Source organism: Rhyacophila brunnea, unplaced genomic scaffold, assembly GCF_057557595.1.
Source record: "Rhyacophila brunnea isolate RB1 unplaced genomic scaffold, BYU_Rbru_1.0 scaffold_23, whole genome shotgun sequence".
NCBI classification, from domain to species: Eukaryota; Metazoa; Arthropoda; class Insecta; order Trichoptera; family Rhyacophilidae; genus Rhyacophila; species Rhyacophila brunnea.
Genome location: NW_028232893.1, coordinates 9291390 through 9314518, shown reverse-complemented (window position 1 = coordinate 9314518; position 23129 = coordinate 9291390). Strand labels below are relative to the sequence as shown.

The 23129-nt window shown below is 34.4% G+C and overlaps 1 protein-coding gene across 1 annotated transcript in view; it reads right to left on the bottom strand.

Annotated features, from left to right (window-relative positions):
- The window catches only part of LOC147069454 (two pore calcium channel protein 1-like), a 67107-nt gene that overhangs the window by 27355 nt on the left and 16623 nt on the right, over positions 1-23129 (bottom strand). The window contains exons 2-9 of the mRNA XM_085950279.1: positions 22903-23066; positions 21184-21348; positions 7427-7552; positions 6751-6931; positions 6047-6179; positions 2873-2972; positions 1658-1838; positions 127-342 (exon numbers count right to left, since the gene is read on the bottom strand). Of these exons, the coding sequence (XP_085806405.1) occupies positions 127-342; positions 1658-1838; positions 2873-2972; positions 6047-6179; positions 6751-6931; positions 7427-7552; positions 21184-21348; positions 22903-23066 (1266 nt within the window). The remainder of the gene's footprint in view (positions 1-126; positions 343-1657; positions 1839-2872; positions 2973-6046; positions 6180-6750; positions 6932-7426; positions 7553-21183; positions 21349-22902; positions 23067-23129) is intronic.

Genomic DNA, 23129 nt, shown 5'->3' with positions numbered 1-23129 from the left:
GAACCCACAACCTGTGGAGTAAGAGGCATGGACGAATGGATAACTTAACAATAATTTTATTACCATTGTACACAGACTTTTAAATTATCTCTTAAAATAAAACAAAAGAGTAATGAGTTAACTTACAAACTATGTATTCAAAGTAAGGCCAGTTGACAATGCTGGCGGAAGTCCTTCCGATGACTTCAATAGGCCCCAGGGCTCCATACCAAGGGGCTCTTCCTTGCTGGGGTGCCCATCTAAGTGCTCCGCATTCATACACCGACAGGAACTCTTCCAACGTTAGGGCACCCGTATTAGATGTGTTCAGTTGCTTGAACATCAGTAAGACATCTCGGGTGCCTAAAATAATAATATTTAAACTATGATATTTTATTGCTTTATAAATATTATTATGTATAAACAGGCATATCCAACTTTAAATAGGCGATGATCTACATACTATCACATAATGATATGTTGAAATGAATTATATATAATAATTATATATTATTCTATCGCTCTTTTGTAAAATTCACTTTTTTGGACATATCACTATTGTGCAGACAACCCTCGAAATGAAGCACTGAAGATTAAACCAACACAAGTGCACCGGTGACTAGAGTTGGGTTTCGGGAATTCTCGAGAAATTTTCGAGATTTTCCATCCCGAATCTCGAGAATTGAAATTTTCAACATTTCGGGAAATCCAGGATCTCGAGAATCTTTTCTCGGGATTCGGGAATTCTTTATTATCAAATATTAATTGAAAAACGATTTTCTATATGAAAAAAGTGGATATATAGCACAAAACGTTCAAAGACTGATCGGGGCATTTAACACAATTAAGCCAACGGAATTCTGTGTCTCAAAGCGTAGGTAGGTACGCGATTAGTCTGTGTTTTTTGAAATTCTATTATAAGTAATGTTTTGAATTATTTTTGTTTTCCTACTATTTTGTTTGTCTTACATAAATAAAAAAAAATTATATTTTTCAGAATTTGTCTATTTTTACACTGATTTTAGGATTTTTACAGGTTTTTTTAAAATTTCCCGATATCTCGAGAATTCATTTCGGGAAATCCCGAGTCTCTAGATTGAGATTTTCTCGGGAAATACCCAACTCTACCGGTGGCTAAGTTGACTAAAAAACTTTAAAATGAATTATGCTATTGTATATTCTACATAATTCTGTGGGCGAAAGGAAGAGGGTGATAGTCTTAGAAATCGAAAAATGAGTTTAAGTTGGCAAATGAACCATAATACACATGTAAAATTGAGAAAAAGGAAAAGTCAAATCAACACCTCTCTGAATTACTAAATTCCGTACAACAGAAACATTGGAGTTCCCATACAAAATGGTCTAAAAAGTAATCTGCTTTTGGCTGTCCTGAAAAGTAGCAATTTAAGACTTAACGCCTTCTTCCTTTCGCACACAGAATTATTCTGTAAATGAGGTAATTTTCTCAGATTATCCATTATTACTACTTGAAGAACATTGAAATCTCTTCATTTTTGTTTATGATTTTAGTGCTGCCAAAAAAAAAATTCAGTGGGCTCTGTGCCATGAGATCGCATTGTGTTTTGTGTGAGTGGATGTGCCATGCGCAAAAACTGACACGTGTGTCGTCACCCATTCAGAGTGCAAGATTAACCGTAATAAAACAATAGTTACTAACTCTTATTTGGTGTAAAATATCTCATCAGTCCGTGGAATTGTCTAAACCGGATAGCTCCTGGAGCCTGCTTGGATACGAGTAACCGGAAGGCATGCTGACACGCCCTGCGTCTGTGAAGTAATAGTCTGCGGTACTTCTCGCGCTCAATCCTTGTGAATGTCTCATACACGACGGCCAGCATCTGCAATAGTATGTATATAAATAAAGATGTTGAAGAAAAGCCTTGTTCTATAGAAGATGGATCCTTTATATCGTCACGGTTCTGGCAGAAGACACTAATTCGAAAAAATGACATATTGAGTTAGTTATACCAAAATGTTCCTTATTTCAAACTTTACCGTCTGGAAACCTTCTTAATAAATAAACAGTCTTTATTTTAAAGTCATTCTTTTTACGATTACTTAATAAACTCACATGATAGACCATTTCAAACATTTTAACAACTTCAAAGTCAAATTACTCAAAACTAGTATTCTCCAGTTAGTGTGTTCTGCCAGAACAGAGACGATATATAGGTATATATATGAAAGTGAAGATTATAATAAGATTACAAAGGCTAATGATGAAATTATGTGCAAGATATTTCGTCTTGTAAATTTATTTGTCGCATTTTGAAAACATTAGATGTGATTTAAAGACAAAAATCTTGCACAGAAGTAGACACCTATTCAATAATCAATGTAGAGATTTGAAGGGATTATGAATTATGTAGAGATAGTCGTAGTTGCGTAGAAGCTTCGAGGAGAGAGTTTATTTACTGATACAATGAGCTTGATATTATTGAGAGATTAATAGAACCACGAGACTGGACTCGAGTGGAATGATGGTTGACTGTGTCGAGTGACTGGACTCGAGATGAGTGACGACTTATGGATCATCCTCGCTATTTGTCAACATGAAATCAATATATTACATGAGACATTGTCGCAATTAAATAAATCATAATACACTGTTGATCTAGGTTATGATTGAGGAAACTGCTGACAATCACTTCCGCCACTCCAATTTGTTTTGAAAACAAAACATGTATATTGAAGTGTGTCACACTTGTAATGCTGAGTGGTATGATTACTGCAGATTTATGGGTTTTAAAAGATTGACTGATATAGCCAATTATCTTTGATTCACGTTTGATCTACAATAAAACTTTCTAACGCAGTCCAGTAATTATATAACGGCACGCGAAAATATATATTTCGAATAACAGGGTCTTACCAAGTTCATCAAGACGTACAAGACGGTGGCAAGGTACGATATAAAGAATATCGAGTACCATTTTGATTTTGCATACGACGGCATCATTACGTCAGGAAAACTGGAAATAACAATTAAAATACATTATATTATTGTATACAGTTGTGGCGAAGAGTGTGGAGGTAGGCTGTGGAGATCCGACAAAAATAGCACACACTTTATTAGTCATACCTATTTGTTTTCATTGAACTAAAAATACAAATTAGTTAAATTAGTTAGTTAGTGGCCACACCACAATAGATAAAAAATATTCTTCTATCCATAAAATTTTTAACAAAATAAAGTTATGTACGGTTTAACGGTATGATTTTAGATATTTTATAGATAGAAGAATATTTTTTATCTCTTATCTATTATAGTTTGGTTATACAACTCCACCCTTCACTTTGACGTATTTGATAAGGTAACAGATGAATTGTGAAATTGGTTCGTTAGAAGACATAAATACGTGTCCGGAAAATTGTACGTGTGCAGTCCGCCATATGAGTTTTTACACTGGTAATAGGTTTATTTTTTTAAATTGTATGGACCAAATTATATTTTATTTATTAAAAATTCCAACCGTTCGGGACACAATTTCAAAATATACCGATAGAGACGTTAACCATCCGATTACTAGATTGTTAGTATAAAGTACCCATAATGTAAACTCATGTTTAAACAAATTGTAATCGAATAATATTTGTAATCGGGGGGTGACGTCCTCGTCGCCCATTCTATAGTGACATAATACGTGACTTGTTTAAAAGAATAAAAATAAAATACATTTATATAGTTCGGTACTGAGATGGCAGACGATTATAACTGCTGTTTTTTTCACTTTTTTTCGTTTTCTTCCATACTATGTTCCAAATTGTACATTCTTTGGTGTGGCAAAATATTAGAGCTGCAACTTTATTGGTCACAAAGTAACGTTAAAAGATATCTGCATCTGACCAAATATAAAAAAAGATATATCTGCTTAAAATGCAAGATAAATAAAACTTCAATCTTTTTAAAAGAAATGATTTGAGGCATGGCCCCCACAAGGGGGGAGCTGACAGGGCTCAGGAAGGGCTCGGCGTCCCACGAGTCGACCGATAAGTGAGATAAACACAGACCACAAATTTGCTTTAATAGTAAAAAAAAGAAGCTATTTTAGTCCAATAATTACTAACAATTTAAATATTTGATTGTACGATGCAATTTTTAACTGTGTGCCGATACTCGACCACTCCATCATTCAAATGGATGTACATATTAAAAATACAAAAAATCGCTAAAAATACACCTTAATTTTACCGCGTACACCATGGAAAACGCTACTGTAACGTGTACACTGCCTTTACCCTTAGCGATAGGTAGGGGGCCCCGCCAAACATCCTAGCCTGGGGGCCCGCTAACAGGATGTGACGGCCATGATTTGAGGTCTGTGTTGAGATGTTCATTCCGCTAATTTTGATATGAAATACTTCAAAATATCTTATAAACCAACTCAGACTGATTTCAAAACTTGTGTTTTCGCTCTCCTGTAAAATTGTGTAAACAGCAGTTATAACCGTTTGCCATCACAGTATTGAGTTCTAATACTAAATTATAGATATCTAGATTATGGATAATAAGATATCTTATAAAAATACATGAAGAATTCTAAATGATTTAAAAGTAGGTGAGCAAATAGGCACTAACTTGTAAGTATCAATTCATATCTATCACCCAACTGATAATAATGATAGCGTTGTTATCAGATATTACATACCAATGTAAAATGCGTCTTAAATCTAATTGGAACATTGCTTACTACCAACAAATAAGCGTTGTATCCAAAATCAACAACATTTTTATTAAATAAAATGCTTTGTGATCTGTTTCCGGTACAAAAGCCCACAATGAAAATGTGTCTAATAATTTGTCGTCAAATATAGTTACGCCAGCACAAACCAGTTTACGTTTAACTTCACAAATAATTCCCACGTCCGTAAATTGATATCTTTAACTTAAGGGCCTACGTGTGGCACGTGGGTAAAAGTAGAGATTTTTATTTTCATTGGTATTTTCAGAATTTAGTCCAGGCCATTCTTTAAACGTAGAAAATATATTTATATAATTTTGAAGCCCTATTATTCCTTCATATTTATGTTAAACATTTGATGACTACAAAAAGTATTTTTATTACATAAAATAGCAGTAGCGACGGGTCGAGGTAGGCTGTTAAGATCAGCCTTAAATAGTGCCCACTAAACTGTGTCAGTCATACGTATTTGTTTTCATTGAACTAAGACTACAATTTACAGATGGTGTTGGTTAGATTTTAAAATTCAATTAAACCCTGCGAAGACCAAACCATAACATATAATAGTAAAAAAATACTCGTGTATTGATAAAATATGTAAACTTGTGCCAATAAATCATACACAATTTTGGATATTTTATAGATAGTATAATATTTTTTATATATTAATATATATAGTTTGGTTTAGGCAGGGCTTAAAAATTAACCAACAGCATGTATAATATGTATTTCTAATTCAACAAAAAAAAGTTTGAATGAAAAATTGCGCACAATTTTGTCGGATCCCCCAAAACATAGAAAAACTATTTTTAGTTTCACTTTTCAGTTTAACTAATTTGGTTTCGGCATGGTATAATTGATTTTTAAAAACTAACCAACACCATCTGTAAATTGTATTCTTAGTTCAATAAAAACAAATACATATGACTAACAAAGTTCACCATTCGCCACTGTAAAATAGTAACTTCTCGGTGGTTTAGCATGAAGACATATTTCAGTACATCCATGTGGCATGGTTTTTTCACTATTTGCCGTTATTATTTTGTATCGAATTAACATTTAAATTTATGTTGATGTTATATACGTGTTATAAAAATCTATGCCTTTTATTGAATACATCTGATATTTAAAAATCAAACAACAAAAAAAAATAAGCGCTTTCAATGCTATCATATTATCAAGTAAAAGTGAGATGTAAAATAATATTGTTTTCATTTTAAATTGCAGTTCAATAATAATTGTCATAGTTGCTACTTTAAATGAAAAAACAAAAAATCTTGTACACACTACTTGGCCCCTTAATTAAATAATGTGAGAAAACATGAGAAGATTCGCTGTAAAAGTAAAGATGCATTTCAACTTACTTTGCTGTGGTCAGTAGAACAAACATGCTGACAAATGAGTCACTGATTGAATTGAAATGTTGTTTGTCAATGTATTCAGAGAACAGGTAATAGCCGAGAAGTGAATATGTTGTAACGAAGAACAACAGCAGACCTAGAACAGAAACGACACTTGTGAGGTTATTGCTGTATTCAGCTAGGTATGTCACTTTTTCGGCATTATGCCATATTTAAATCGAGAAATCGAAAAATTTACACAATCGTTTTACACTCAAGGTGAGACATGTCTGTCGCAATCCAAGCGATCAGCTTTACCGATTAAGCTATTGGTGCTAATCTAAATGCTATCTGAGCAGAAATTTCATTAACATCATGTCATTGAGATACAATTTGAAATAAATTCCATCAAAATCATTAATATAAAAAATAGTCAAATTGAAAATTATTAGGAAGTACATTAAAACTGAAATTCGAGAGAACCTAACGCTGTGTTATGGAACTGAAATATGCCCTGGAATTGGGAGAGAATGGAAGATCCTAGTAAAATCATAAAGTTCTTTTAACAGAATTAGAGGGAGAGCTTGCAAATCAATCCTCGCCCGGACTGCAATAGTTGTGGGTTCAAATCCCATTCAGTCCAAATTATTTTCTAGGATTTTTCTAATATGTTCGTTTCTGAGATTGTTTTAAATTATGTATGTTGAATGTAGGGGTGTTGATTTTACCCAGCATATCCAGGATTGGCGGCAGCGACTGCAGGATCTGGCGAATGAACCTCCTGACGCCCCCGCAGTGGCGCGTGTCCACCAGGAAGATGGGCCGGAGCGCTCTCGTGACTCGAAAGTGTGACGACTGCCTGATGAGGACCACAAAAGCTTCCAGGACCATGATAAAAAGGGTGGCGCACTAAAACATTACCATCGATTGTCAAAGACTACTAAAACATTTGTGCATGAGTTAGCTTGAACTTTCTGACCATACTGTCTGCCCAAAGTATAAACATATGCCGAACACTGACTTCGAACCCAAGATAATGGTTCAGAACAAGAGGTGAATCATCAATCCAATAGAATATTATTTTTTTTAAATGAAAGGCAGTTGTAAACCCACCCCGAATAAGTGTGACGAATGCGCTCGGCCCGAGATAGTGCCGGATTCCCATCACAGTGCTGGTCTCTACCGAGACAATGTGTTAATAAAAATAAACATAACTCTGCGTAGAGGTATCGAATTTCAAATCCTGTATTTTTCCACATATACTGCTGAATTACTATGTAATTCAAGCCCCTACAAAAGTCCCCCTCCACCCTAATCCCAAAAACGAAGGATTCCTGAGTATCCTCACACTGAATCTAGCCAGGAGCGGTGTCAATAAATATCAGTTCAATCAGTAATAGTTACCTTAAGCATGGTCCTCTTGTGTTTGAGGATAGTTCGCCATCCAATCCATTTCAGCTTGAGAAATAGTTCAACGCCGATTATTGCCAGGGCCAGTAATTCGACCGTGCCATGAACACCCACAGGCAACTGAAAACAATTAAAAAAAATATAATGGTTAGGTATCATGGAAATAGTCAAAACACTTATCAAAAGACCAACATTTAGACATAGATAAACACATTAAAATTTATTCATTAAAAACATTTTTATTTTTGTTTAAGACAGTCATGTCTGTTTTATTTGTTCTCCAAGTTTGAAAAAACTACATATTTCATTGTACACATGTATTTACACGCTTAATTTCAGATTATAAACATTATTATGGTTTTTAATTGATTTTATTTTTTTTATATAGTGCTCAGTATCTACACACACATCTCTAAAATGATTATACAACCACACATGGAAGGTAACACACTTTCCACCGATTCTGTATTTCGTGGCCAAGGAGCTCCAAATTATTTTTTCTCTTCGGCCGTGTTCGTCCTTTAGTTGTTGCATATGGACACCACACGGTGCTTCCAAGATTCCCTGTCGCTGGCCAGTTTTCTTGCGTCTGCCCAGATCATGCCAATATACACTCTGAGGATGGTATTTAGCCAGATCTAACATCGCCTCTTCACTCTCAGCATTATTTATGAGAGGCCGCATGGTTCGCTCTCTTTATCTCCTTGTTATTACTAAAGTTATACCACAGCACAACTGGTACGAAACCATTTACATACTAAACAGACCCAATTCAATGATAAGACCTAGTCTCCAACGGTCTTATAAAAAGGAGTTAGCTGTAACTCGCGACAAACATTATGTTTTATTTAAGTAGTTTTATAAATGTCCAAAATCAGATGATAACTAACCTTGCACCTCCTGAACGTTCTGCCATTTTCGATAAGGTCACACCGACAGTTGGCACCAGGACAGGACGATGATTAGATTTTATCATCACTTGCTGTTACGTGAGAATTACACGTAACACCAACCTAACACGTGGCGGGCCACTTGATCTTTATAATATAAACCGCTTTCCACCCAAGTTGTCGTTTGTTGGACTCGTCCCACCCGCCCAGTTTTTAACACTGCCGTATTTAACGTGGCATGATTTTATATATAACGTAACGGTTCCTACATCACACTATCTTGAGTGGTTATTAATCGAATTAAATCAATATTTTATCCTTATCAGTAAGCCGTATACACAAATACGTGTTCAAAGTTATTTTTATATTAACGGCACTGCTCGAAATGTCTGATAGTAAACACAGACTGTTTACTTAGATTGATAACAATATACCACTGTCATATATCAACATCTATTAGTAGTGAAGCGTGAAGGTAGGCTGTGGAGATCTGACATAAATAATGCATACTAAACTTTTATTCCACAATAAAACTCACTTTGAAAAAATATCCCTAACTACATATGTTTTAAATTTGGACAACCGATATTGAAATGTGTACAATCAGTAATAAAATTTTGGGTACTGTTCGGTTATACGGAATACAGCGAAAAACGCATTCTGAAAATAGCCGATAAACTGGATTATTTGTTGGTTTCGGTTAGTTTAGGTTAGGTTGGGTTAGGTTAGGTTAGGTTAGGTTTGGTTAGGTTGACCTAACAAATAATCCAGTTTATCGGCTATTTTCATAATGTGTTTTCTGCTGTATTCCGTATAACCGAACAGTACCAAATTTTGATATTCTTTATCGAACCTAATCTCAGTGGCGAAGGGTGGAGGTAGGCTGTGGAGATCTGACGTAAATAGTGCACACTAAACTAGCTCAGATATACTTATTTGTTTTCATTAAACTAAGAATATAAATTGCAGGTGGTGTTGGTTAGTTTTTAAAATTCAATTAAACCCTGCCTAAAGCAAGCCATAATAGATAAAAAAACATTCTTTTATCTATAAAGCATCTAAAGTTATGTATGATTGAATGGCATGATTTTAGATATTTTAGATATTTTATAGATAGAAGAAGATTTTCATCTATTATGCTTTGGTTGGTTTAATCGAATCTAAAAACCATAATATGCAATATCGTCTCTGTTCTGGCAGAACACACTAACTGGAGAATACTAGTTTTGAGTAATTTGACTTTGAAGTTGTTAAAATGTTTGAAATAATGGTCTATCATGAGAGTTTATTAAGTAATCGTAAAAAGATTATTTCGAGTATTTATTAAGAAGGTTTCCAGACGGTAAAGTTTGAAATAAGGAACATTTTGGTACTAACTCAATATATATTTTTTTCGAATTAGTGTTTTCTGTGTTAGTGACGATATGCATTCTTAGTTCAATGAAAACAAATCAGTATGACTGACAGTGTACATTATTTATGTCGGATCTCCACAGCCTACCTCCAGCCTTTGCCATTGACAACTACATTATCATTATGTTATTTTTAAATAGGATTTCTCAGGTTGGTTGACACAATCATGAAACTGGCATTATGCTACCACATGGCCAAGAATCGATTTGATAATATTTGTCCGGAAGATTGCACATATACAGTTTTCCGTATCACAGTTCACCATGAGCGGTGGTATTGGAAACAGGTGACCGTATAGCGTTGAGATCAAATTCATGTTTAAATAAAACATTTAAAAAATACATAATAAAAACTGCACCGAATGATGAAAATAGGTACATAGGTAAGTAAATTAGAAATACAATCATATCGTATAATATATTAACAGGGACGGCTCTTGTGTAGGAGCAAAGGGTGCACTGATCTCCCAAATTATTATATGTAATAATATGTACGTGTTCAAATACATATTGTATTAATTAATTATTGTAAAATATTTTCAATTTGTCGCCCGTCCTCTACGCGCATGCACAGAGTAATTTCTGGCGTATTTTTGACCGGCCGCAAAGCCTGTGTGTATCCTACACCCTACACTATACATGTACGTCTTTCATAGTATTTGTAGAAGGTGCAGAATAGGAACTGTCTCCCCCTGCCCGTAGACGTTTTTTTGCACTCTACCGATGTGAGCTCAGTGAATGTACAATAATTTTACATCGGTTGGTGCAGTGTTCCCTGAGAGCTTCCCATCTTAACCGACAGATGACGCGTTTGAGTGGCGCATATTATAATAATAACGTTCACGCGCCTATGAAGTATGTATAAGTTTCCCGCGCAGATGTATTCTATATTTAAGTAAAAGCCCACCACGAAGGCTATTGCCGATTTTTTTTCAATACCACGAAAAGAAAAATGCATGTCTTTATTTGCACTCCCTAATTTTATTATCACCTGCCATCACTGTATATTAATATAGAATTCTGAATGATACAAAAGTAGGTTAGCAAGTAGGTGGTCGTGAAATGATTCACAAACAACGTGTCATCGATCTCAATGCTATACAAGAAAAAAATGTCATATTACGTCAAGTTACGTTTTATTTAAAAAGTTACGAGATGAGAATGTGATGATGAATTCGTGATTTTTGGGTTTGTTTGGAAAAGGTCTAGGCGGAAGAAGGCCAGAGCCTCCCTATTTTTGCGGCCAGCTACTTAGGAGGTAGATCCGGGACTCAAATTATATTTTTCTCTCCAATGTGTCACAACGGTTTGTCGTTCATCTCTTTGAAGTTCGGCCAATCGGGCACTTTCTCTCTTAGTCGAAATGTCTTCTTGGTATGCGGGGTAAATTTTATTTATTTTTGACACTGCATTTAGATTTGTTGTATGTTTTGATCCACCTAATGTGATTTGCACGTTTCAGTTATTTCACGATACGCCGGCCAGGGCGCAGAATATAACGTTGGACACCCCTGCATTTAAAATGCATGGCATTACAGTTTGTTTGACAGGTGAGACAAGATAGCGGGACCCTCTTGCAAAGCGACGGTTTTTAACAGCATGGCTCCAATTTTTATCTACGTGTTTGATTACAAAATTATTTTTTATAAAATTTGTTGCCTGGAAATGATATGTGAAGTGTTTGAATTATCAATCGAATGATAGATCATAAATAAACAATGGTCTTCAGGATATCGAGGTACATACCTTGTTCAATGTCAACATTAAATGTGTCGCTAAGTTTCAAAACCCGCTATAACACTTTTTCATTATGTTGAGAAAATCAATAAAAACTTTTTGAACTAAATAGTTTTTGAATGTTTCAGTAGTGTTATAGCGGGAATTGATAGACGCATTGATTTTGTTTCATAAATGACAGTTAATCGTAGCGGATTTTGAAAGAGGCGATAAAACTTTCAAGTAGAGATTTTAATAACGAATCCAACAATATATATATATCTTAATTATTTCAAAAAAGTGTTATAGTGGGTTATGAAATTTAGCGACACAAATGTTGTACGTACCTATAGTATACAAATTTTGTATGTACAGTGAAACCTCGATTCTACGGTTTTCAAGGGACCCTAAAAAAATGATAAATGTGGGATATATAATTTTTTTTTTTAAAAAAACTCGTTTTTCTTCGATGTCTTGGATTATTGGTACTGTTCGGTTATACGGAATACAGCGGAAAACACATTTTGAAAATAGCCGATAAACTGGATTATTTGTTAGGTTAACTTAACCAAACCTACCCTAACCTAACCCAACCTAACCTAACCTAAACTAACCCAAACTAACAAATAATCCAGTATATCGGGTATTTTTAAAATGTGTTTTCCATATAACCGAACAGTACCGAATTGTTTTCAGTTTCTCAGCCAGAGTTTTTTTTTTTTTTTTAGAATTATTAATAACCATGTCCTTGCTTTTTCGTACAAGGTGGTAGTTTAGTAATTTTGAACAAACACAAACACCCAGGCTTTGAGAAAAACACATAAATGTTTTTCTCATGACCGGGAATCGAACCCAGAACTCTCGGGTGGAAGGCCAGCGCCTTACCCACTGCACCACAAGAGCCGCTCTCTCAGCCAGAGTTATAATTTTCTTCACGGGGGTATTTTTTTTGCGACTACTGATACGAGATGCGAGGCAAGCCTGACTGCCGACCGACCTGTGCAAACACAGCGACGCGACTGAAAGCTCTGCATGTATCATAAACAATTCTACGAAAGCGAAATGAAAAATATTCAACAAAAACGGTAAATCGGGATAATATTTGTGACGGGACCATAATATTTAGACGATAGATCGAGGAAAACAATAAATCGGGCAACGGTTAATGCGGGATTATTTAACATTGTTCTTATGGGTGTTTGTCGGGACTTTCAAAAATGAACGATCCGTGCGGGAAAACGATTTATGCGAGAACGGTGTATTGGGGTTCCACTATGTAGTAAATCCTCGACTTATGCGAAATCGACTTACGTGAATTCGCAATTAGGTGATTTAAAAAAATATGTATTTTGTGTTCATTCATTCTATGACTAGAACAATTAAACTCGATAAAGTTCGAATGATTGACCAAGTAAAAAAATTAGTACCAATGCAATCTACGATAATTATTACCAAAAAAAGAGGAATATTAATAGAAGAATGGAAGAATTATTTGTAATATGGATAGAAGATATGCAGCAACAACAAATTCCAATAAGCCTTATGTTAACCCAATGCTTACGGGCCACACAAAATTGTGTTTTTGCTAATTGCTTTTCAAATGCAAATTAACACGTTAATTACAAAATTAATTAAAAGAGCCCGTAAACATTGGGTTAAGGTGACGCATCAGTGAAACGCCAAATAATGTTCAACTGTACGCGCGACGAAAATGTGTACTTGCTTCGCATTCCTTGAGAGAACGTGGATTCGGACGCACGTCACTTTGCTGGGTGATGGCGACGGGCCAATTAATTCTAAAATCGTGTAAAGATGACTAAAAACTTTACCCATTTACTTTAAAAAGCAAACATGTCAATGAATATATTATTATTGATACTAATAGAATAATAAACAGAACATAAAATGGACGTATGTTGGATTTATATGAGAAATAATATTTCGTTTGACAGGCGTCATTTTCACCCGCGACCCGCAATCCGCACATCGCCTAGCAACGATCTTTTTAGACCGTGCCTCAACTAATGCATGGCCTTAATACAGGAGAAAGCCTTAACTCATTGGCACCCAAACACGAAAAATTCTCATGCTTAAAAAGGTACATGGAACTTTTTTCTTTGGTTAGTTTTTAAAAATCAATTAAACCCTGCCTAACCATGCCATAATAGTTTTGGTACACTGTGGGCGATACGGCAAAATTGTGCACACTTTTTCATTCATACTTATTTATTTTCGTTGGATTAAGAATACATAATTATTATAGATATTGGTGGTTCATTTTTTTAAATTCATTAAGCCCTGTTTAAACCAAACTATGATAGATAAAAAATATTATTCTATCTATAAAATATCCTAAGTTATGTATGATTTAATTGTATAAGTAGTATTATAAGAGTATTTTTCGACTATTATCTATTATGGCTTGGTTTCCGTCCATCTGTAAATTGTACTCTTATTTCAATGAAAACAAATACGTAAGACTGACAAAGTTTAGTGTGCACTATTTATGGCGGATCTTAATAGCCTATCTCCACCCTTCGCCACTGGTATTAGGTAAGCGTTGTGTAATTGAAAATTGTAATCAGCGGTGTCAGGTGGCTTACAAGAAGTCATTAAATTGGGTGTGCACATAACAACTTGAAGGACAAATCTATTTCAAGTGGTTTTTCGGATAAGAAGTTGTTTTCGTGTTACGATTAGAGTGAGTGATCCATAATTTATACACAATTCTGAATTTATCGAAGATTATACAAACAAGATAAAATAGCTGATAAAATTACCACTATACTAGAATACGTGGAGCTTAAAGTCAACCACGTAATATATGATTAAATATATATTGATAAATCAATTTTAAATGGTTTAGTCCAGGGGTTTACAATGTGTGTCCCGCGAGATTTCTCTTTAATTATGTGAAGGCTTCAGAGCGAAAGATTTAACTTATTCATCAAAAGATAGCACGTTCGATGTTGAAAATTTTTTGGAATCATTTAGAAGCATGGCAGACTCTTTTGAATGAATTTACCGAGGTTTCTAGTATTCTGCGATCAGAAAAATACTCCAAGATCATTCGATGTGAATTTTCCAAGCGCTTATTGGATTTTAAGAAACATCAAATGAATTTTAATATTTTCCAAGATCCCTTTTCATGTAACCTGGACGCTGTTCCCGTAAATATGCAGTTTGAATTAATAGATTTGCAAGAGAACTTGGAAGCAAAAGCATCTTATCGTGATATGAATTTAATTGAATTCTACAAAGGACTTTCATTTGAGGTATATCAAAATATTGTTAAACATGCTCTTCAAATGGCTTCTTTATTTGGAAGTAGGTACCTATATTTGTGAAAAGACATTTTATAAAATGAAATCAAACTTAAGATCAAAATTAACCATATCGCATCTGTTTTGCGTATTCACATCACATAATAAAAAGGATTTCAAGTTATACACATTTATATTTTTATAAAAATCGATGTTTTTTAAAATAAATATTAAAAATATTAAAACGATGAATTAGTCAAAAATCTAAACGTTAAAAAATTGAAAAACTAAATTTGCATGCATTTAAAATCAAAAAATGCATTTAAAAAATTAATAAACCTAAAAAATCACACCACTGCACATGGATGTACTGAAATATGACTAGGTATATTCTAAAACATTAGATCGAGAGGTTTAAAAGAATACTATTTTATCTAATAAAAATACTTTATGCAGTCATCATCATCATTATCATAAATATAAAGGATAATAAGGGTTCAAAATTACGAGGGTGGGTCAATAAGTCCTTAGAAAAGCCGACAGGTGGCGCGACTAGTACTGTAAGCGGTTTGTTTTCATGCAGCGGCACTACCGATTCAGTATGCTGCGAAGTTTCAATCAGATTGGTCGGGTTGTTGTGTGTTTCTCGTACATTGTGGAAAATGGAAAAATGGAAAATGGAGAAAATTGAGTTTAGAGCTGTTATTAAACATTTTAATATAAAAGGGTTAACAGCAAAGGAAATAAAAAATGAGTTGGATTTAGTTCACGGCATATCTGCTCCTTCACTTGCAACTATTTATAACTGGTTAAATGAATTTAAACGTGGTCGTACATCAACAAAGGATGAACCACGCTCAGGACGTCCTGTAGAGGTGACTACACCAGAAATGATCAATAAAATCCACGATATGGTGTTAAGTGACCAAAGATTAAAGTTGAGTGAGATAATTGAGGTTACAGGGATCTCAAAAGGTAGCGTCATTTCTATTTTACATGACAAATTGGGCATGAAAAAAATTTCTGCAAGATGGGTGCCGCGTTTGCTCACAGTCGACAATAAACGCAATAGGGTGGTGGCCTGTAAAGCCCTGTTGTCGCTCATGCAACGCAATCCGGATGAATTTTTTCGTCGCTTTGTGACTGTAGATGAAACATGGATACACCACTATACTCCCGAGACGAAAGAACAGTCAAAGCAGTGGATTGCGAAAGGCGAACCATGTCCAAAGAAGGCGAAAACCGTAAAATCAGCTGGTAAGGTTATGGCTACTGTATTTTGGGATGCACGTGGAATTATTTTCGTTGACTATTTGGAAAAAGGAAAAACAATAACAGGGGATTATTATGCATCTTTATTGGACCAGCTAAAAAACAAAATTGAAGAAAAACGGCCTCATTTAAACAGGAAAAAAATCCTCTTTCATCAGGACAATGCCCGTGTTCACACATGTTTACGATCAATGGCTAAAATTGAAGAATTGAAGTTCGAATTGGTCGACCACCCACCGTATTCGGCAGATTTAGCCCCCAGTGATTTTTTCCTTTTCCCAAACTTAAAAAAATGGAAAATGAAGAAGTCATCGATCGGACAAATGCTTATTTTGAGGACCTTCCGAAAACTTATTTTTCTGACGGTTTAAAAAAAATTGAGAAACGTCTAACCAAGTGTATTGAGCTCCAAGGAGATTATGTTGAGAAATAAAAAAAAAATACAAAAATAAAAACTGTTTTAATGCTTTTTTCTAAGGAATTATTGACCCACCCTCGTATATAACGTCGTTGCACAAAAAAAACCTCCAATGTGCCATTTTTACGAAAATTGGTTTTTGATGCAAAAATATTCTACGATTTTTTCTGCATCGTTGACAAGAACCTCCAATGTGATATCACTTTTTGGTTTAAAGTTATTTTCGAAAAACTAAACCTCCAATGTGATGGGTCTCATATTTAAAAGTGGATAAATCTCCGATGTGCTGACTTATCACATTGGAGGTATTGTTGTGCACGCACTCGGCACATCGGAGCTAATGAGTTATACGCTAATATTGCGCCGGTAAACTATCAGTTGCTAAATGTGTGTTATTCGTGATATAAATAAGCTGTTATTCTAGATACTTTGCAGTAAGATACTTTGAAGTAAGTTATTTTTATGATTTACATGTATTATTCATCAATTTCGTCGTACTTCTTTTTGTTTTAATGCTTAATTTGGACATTAAAAGTAAAAAAAAACCAAACGAAAAGACTTCTCGGAAAATCGTATACCGGACAGAAAGTTGTAGAAGGGAAAAAAACAAAAGATATACCGTGAAGAAGGCTTGTGGGCCGTTGTGGTCGTATTATGACCACACCTAAAAGTAAATATTTCTTTCCTTTTAAGATTTACACTTGGCATAAAAGAAGATATTTATAAACGATGGACAAAACACAATGATATAATACGTCTTCCAAATAACTATATAGAAAACAGTACTCTAAGCAGTGTATATGAAGTATCATTTACCAAGGGACATCAACAAGATAAACTCAAGGACGTCAGGAAATGGCTCAATCTAATACCTTTAGTACCCAGCCACTATTGTAGAGCTTCTTCCAATAGAAAGTATGTGGAGTCAAATTTTATATCCATTCTGCATATGCATAACATATATAAAGAATGGTGTTTGGAGAATAATCTTGACGCCGTTAATCGAAATATTTTTAGTAAAATACTACATGAAGAAAAAATTTCAATCCACAGGCCTAGAAAAGACCAGTGTAATTTATGTTTCGGATTTAAGCTCGGCAATGTAAACGAAGAAGATTATGAATTACACATAAAGAAAAAAAAAGAACGTCGTATTGCCAACAGTGAAGCCAAAGAATGTGCCAACAGCAAAAGAATGTTTATCACCATGGATTTGCAAAGTGTTTTGCTATGTCCGAAGATATTAGCGTCATCCGCATATTACAAATATTTCGCATATTTCAACCATCCATATTGCAATCCGCATATTTCAACTTCACAACTTTACCATCTATCAGTTAAATGATGCAGATGTAATTCTTTATGCTTGGCATGAAGCAGATCGTAATGTAACAAATTCACATCTTGCATTATTGACTATTTAAGGAAATTGTCCAATGAATACGAAGAAATTGTAATGATGTCGGATGGGTGTAACTATCAAAATAGGAACAATGTTCTTGGGAGTGCATTGAGCGATTTCGCAAAATCCCACAATAAAGTGATAGAACAGTTGTATCTAGAAAAAGGGCACACTATAATTGAGGCAGACGCTGTGCATTCAACTTTAGAACATTATTTTAAGCCGCCAATTTTCTCACCTTCCGTTTACATTGCGAGAATGCATTTAGCTCGACCTAGTCAGCCATACAAAGTAAATTCTACACATTACGATTGTTTCAAAAAATATGACGATTTAAAAACAAATCTATCTTCACTTCGCCCAGTAATGAAAGTTGGTGATCCAGCAGTTGTTGACATTTGTGGCTTAAAATATCTACCGAGTGGAGATATTTTATTTAAACTCAATTACTCTGAAGAGTGGCAAACTTTATCTCAAAGACGCAAATTATGTCCAATAATTGTTGAGTCACCTGCATTGTATACTGAGCCTCTATCCATATCTGAATCAAAATATAAGCACCTTCAAGAGTTGAAGGATGTAATTGATAGAAACCATCGCATCTTTTATGACACTCTAAAATATAAGCCAGATAAGAAACAATAGATAACTTCCAGTATTCCGTTAATATTAGATTTTTTCTTTTAATATTCAAATTCACATTTTCAATTTTTCTTTTAGTATCTATTCAATTTTAGCAACGAGAGCAATACTTTTGAATAGGTAGCACATTCTTCGTTTTCGTATCCCTCATTGTTTAAGATCGTGACTCTTTGGAAATGTCCTAGTAACATCTCTTCAGCGATCCCTGCGCTTTGCATAGTTGAAGGTATTGAAAGCCGCGTAGTGTCCTACACTTGGTCGGACCATCTTGTTGGCGACTTTCCTCTCCCGTGTCGACCCTCGATATTTCCGCTAACAATGAGCCTTTCCAAATTATTGAATAAATAAGGATAATCTAATAATACAATTTAAATAATAGTATGGCTTTTTTCAATTTTCTCATTGATTCTTCTTATAAAGTTATGGTATAAAGTGTTGTACAAGGATGACAACGCATAATAAATATCTCCAATGTGCCAAAACTGTGCAACACTTACCTCCTATGTGACAGTGTAAACATGTTATTTCTTTTATTGTAAAACTGATGAACATTATCGATCATTTTAACAACTGATAGAGTGTAATTAATATTACTCCGATAAACTGCAGTACTATTAAATTCAAAATGATTTTTTAAAACTGTCTTTTGTCTTTATCTCAAAACAACAATGATAACGCATAATAAATATCTCCAATGTGCCAAAATTGTGCAACACTTACCTCCTATGTGACAGTGTAAACATGTTATTTCTTTTATTGTAAAACTGATAAACATTATCGATCATTTTAACAACTGAAATAGTGTAATTAAAATTACTCCAAAAAAATGCAGTACTATTAAATTAAAAATCATTCTCTTGATTTTTTAAAACTGTTTTTTGTCTTTATCTCAAAACAAGATTTTTGCACATCGGAGGTTTTTTTTGTGCAACGACGATAGATTATCTACAACGTTTAAGAAATGTTCAGGCTAATGCTTTGAAAATACCATAAAATCTTCATTTTGACCTATGTTGGGCATGTGGGTCGTTAAGTGTCTTGACCCATTGAAGAATGAGAAATTCTCATGTTAAAAGGGGGTACTTGGTAATGTTTTTTTTAACACCCTATTAGGACATCTATTGAAAAATTCTGGTATTAAATGTGTTTCGAAAGAATCTCTACACAGTTAATATTATAATAAATAGCAGGGATTCTTACCAACCAGCATAAATATTGAATTCAAAAAAATAATATATCATAAATAAAAAAAATACTACTGTATTTTAAATATTTTTTTTTAATTTCTAGTGACATCTGTTCATCGAATCTTTAGTCAAATATTTATTAAAACAGTTCACTGCATAGAAAAAAATTAAGTATTCAAGTTTCTATAATGGTTTACTACCAAGGTTATTGACCTTTTTTTATCGGCGTTAAGAATGAGCATCTGTCAAAATATTTACAAACCATTGAAGCGATTTTAGATATTGGATAACATAGGGAACAGTTTTATTAAAACGTATCATTTGTATTTCGAAGTATCGGAACAAGAAACCGTAACTTCTGAAACTTCAGAATAAGTTTGTTTAAACACGCGAAAAGTATGGCATTTGGCAATAATTTTCAGATATTTTATGGTTTTATTATCATATGAATGTAGATTAAACTTTATGATACAAGCAGTTTTTTAAATCTTTAGGAAGTAATTGGTTTTTTGCTCAGCGTGAAACCTATAATTAAGAAAATTAAATGAGAATTTATATTTATTGCACTTTTTAATTATTTAATTAAAATTATATTTTAAAAAGTAACAAACACTATCTACACATTGTAGTCTTAATTCAACGAAAACAAATACGTTTGACTGACAAAGTTTAGTGTGCACTATTTTATCGGATCACCCATAGCATACCTAAACTATTATAGTTTGGTTTAGGCAAAAATTTATGTTGGTAGACATATCTGTTAAATTCGGGTATGTTCGTGTTGGCGGATACGCCCGAACCCAAAATTTTTGTATTGAAATGTCAAACATATCAACATAACCTATAATTTTATTAAATATTATGTTACTACTAGCCATTCAATATTTGACAGCTCGCGGGGAACTATAAATTAAGGCGGCTGCCGTGACGTAATTTCTCAATATGTAAAATTGATGTAATCTATCTTGCTCTAAAAGTTAAGAGCGTACTTCAGTGAAAAAGCAAATAATTTTCAACAGCAGGTGTGATGAAATTTCTCACTAGTCACAAATCGGAGACCGACCGTTGAGGTGTCCACACGTCGATTTGTTTTGTCATGGCGTCGGATGAAAATATTCTTAAATCATGTAAAGATGACTAAAAAACTTTACGTATGTACTTAAAAAATAAAACATGTCAATGAAAATACTATTATTATTAGTAATATAACAATAAACATAACATTAAATGGACGCATGTTGGATTTTTATGACAAATTATATTTCGTTCGGCACGCGTCATTTGCACAATCCGCGCATCGCCTAGCCACGATCTTTTTAGACCATGCCTCAACTGAAGTATAGCTTTAACACAGCCAAGAAAGGGGCTGTTAAAAGATAGCACTTTTTGACAGTTCAGACGGTTAACTTATTTACATAATTAACTGTTTGAATACATACAGTGATAAATGTGATATATTTATCACATTTAGCTCTTTTTCGATGTTAGAATAGCCTCGAAGATTACAGTAAGATCTAACTGATGCAGAACAATCATAGTAAATAGGTACCTGGAAAGTAGGCACTGCAGGATCTTCCGTAAAAGCCAGCATGATCAGCAGTAATGATGCGGCCAAATCGAGGCCGTGGTACCACGGATTGTGGACACGGAGATACGCGGGCAGCTCATCGGGACTCGAAGGATGTGAATCAAATTTTTCATTGTTTTGTCCTTCCTAGAAAATGAAAAATAGGAGAATTGAACAATGAGATTATAGTCTCGATGAATGAAATGCGGTAATATAAGTGACACATAAAGAATATGCATTTTTTTGTACAAATATAGATATATAACTGAACAAGTGACATGAAAATGTATAAATTTCTTTACAGTATAATTGTAAATATAAACTGAAAAGTCACGTGTTCACGTGTGACTACTCAATTATTCGTTTGTAAAATTCGTTAGATTTCGATGGTTTGTAAACATTTCTTAATGAATATCATGTTTGAGACTTTCCCAATATTTTGATATCAAAATAGATTTTTGGGTTGTCATCGTGGTGTGTTCTTTCTCCTTCCTTCCTTGACATTTCTAAGGGCCATTGCTACTGCCTAACAATACTAATTCTACTACTTCAGAACGTATTAATTACTTAGTACTCAGTGCCATGTGGTGAGTCGCAACATAACTCCGTGGGTACGGATTCAAATCACACTTATATAAAAAATCACTGTTTTTTAATGCATGTTTGACCCAGAGCAAGGTATCAATGTTTCAGGCCAATGTCTTACAAAAATTATAAAAAATGGCAGTTATAATGTCACATTGCTAGGAGCAATGAATCTAGGGCTCGCCATCAAGTTTATGAACGAAACCGTGTAGGTAGTCAGGCACTGGGCTGCCCCCGGAGAAGATGGGCGGATATTGTCAAGAAGGACAAGGAAGGAAGAGGCTAAGTGTGACCGACTGGAAAGGGAGAGAGTTCGGGATAGAGACCCTGGAGGAGAGTTGTGTTGGTTTGACACAAGTTGGTTATTCAATTCAATTTATTTATTTTACATATTGTGGACATTACAAATTATAAGTTTAAGACGTTCACAACATGACATTTAGAAACAAAGAAATATTATTAAAACAGTATTAAGTACATAACAAAAGAGATAGATCAGTATTAAGTTATTCTACAGTATAAATGTGAAAATACAAAAAATATAAAGTATATAGGTACAAAGAAGTACACCGGTTGAGTTAAGCAGACCCTATTTTAAGAATTTATAAAATAACATCCACCTATACTCTCCTCACGTAGATGGAATATATCAACATCAAAAGCGATTTGGTTTAACAGAGTTATGGATCTGAATGGTCTGTAACGCCAGCTTAAGTAAGTAAGTTAGTTAATATAACGTCCACTCTGTGGGGGTTCATATCGCCCCCTTAAGATCAAAGAAACTCAATTTTTAGCTATTTTGAGTTACGTATGGTACTAGATATAATATCACAAAATTATCAAAGAATTCAATAGATAAAAGATGGTTCAAGAGGTATTGTTGAAAACTTTCTTGTTAATATCAGTGAATTACTTGTGCTTGGTAAAGTGAAGAAAAATGAGATACGTTTCTTTGGTCCCGAGGGGCCAATATGTGCCTCTTAGTAGAAACGATACATCTGACCAGCAAAGACATTATGGAGCTTATACTAATAGCGATTTCGTCAGATGCTATCCTCGCAGATGGGACCAAAGATCTTTTGCAAGATCCTAAACTCGAATACCGGTAACTCATACCTCCAAATAAATGGCTGCTTCGTGGTAATTCATCTCCCAGTGGTCCTCTTCGGTGAGGTGCTCCCTGTTGGATCGGTTGAGGGACGATCGGCTGCCGAGGTCCAGGGCGGCACCGCGGACCACCTCCGGGACCCCGTCCCCGCCGTTCATTCCGCTGCGAGGGTCTGAAAGCAAACATTATATAGTTACAATCTATATTGACAATCAACGTTTTAACCCTATAAACT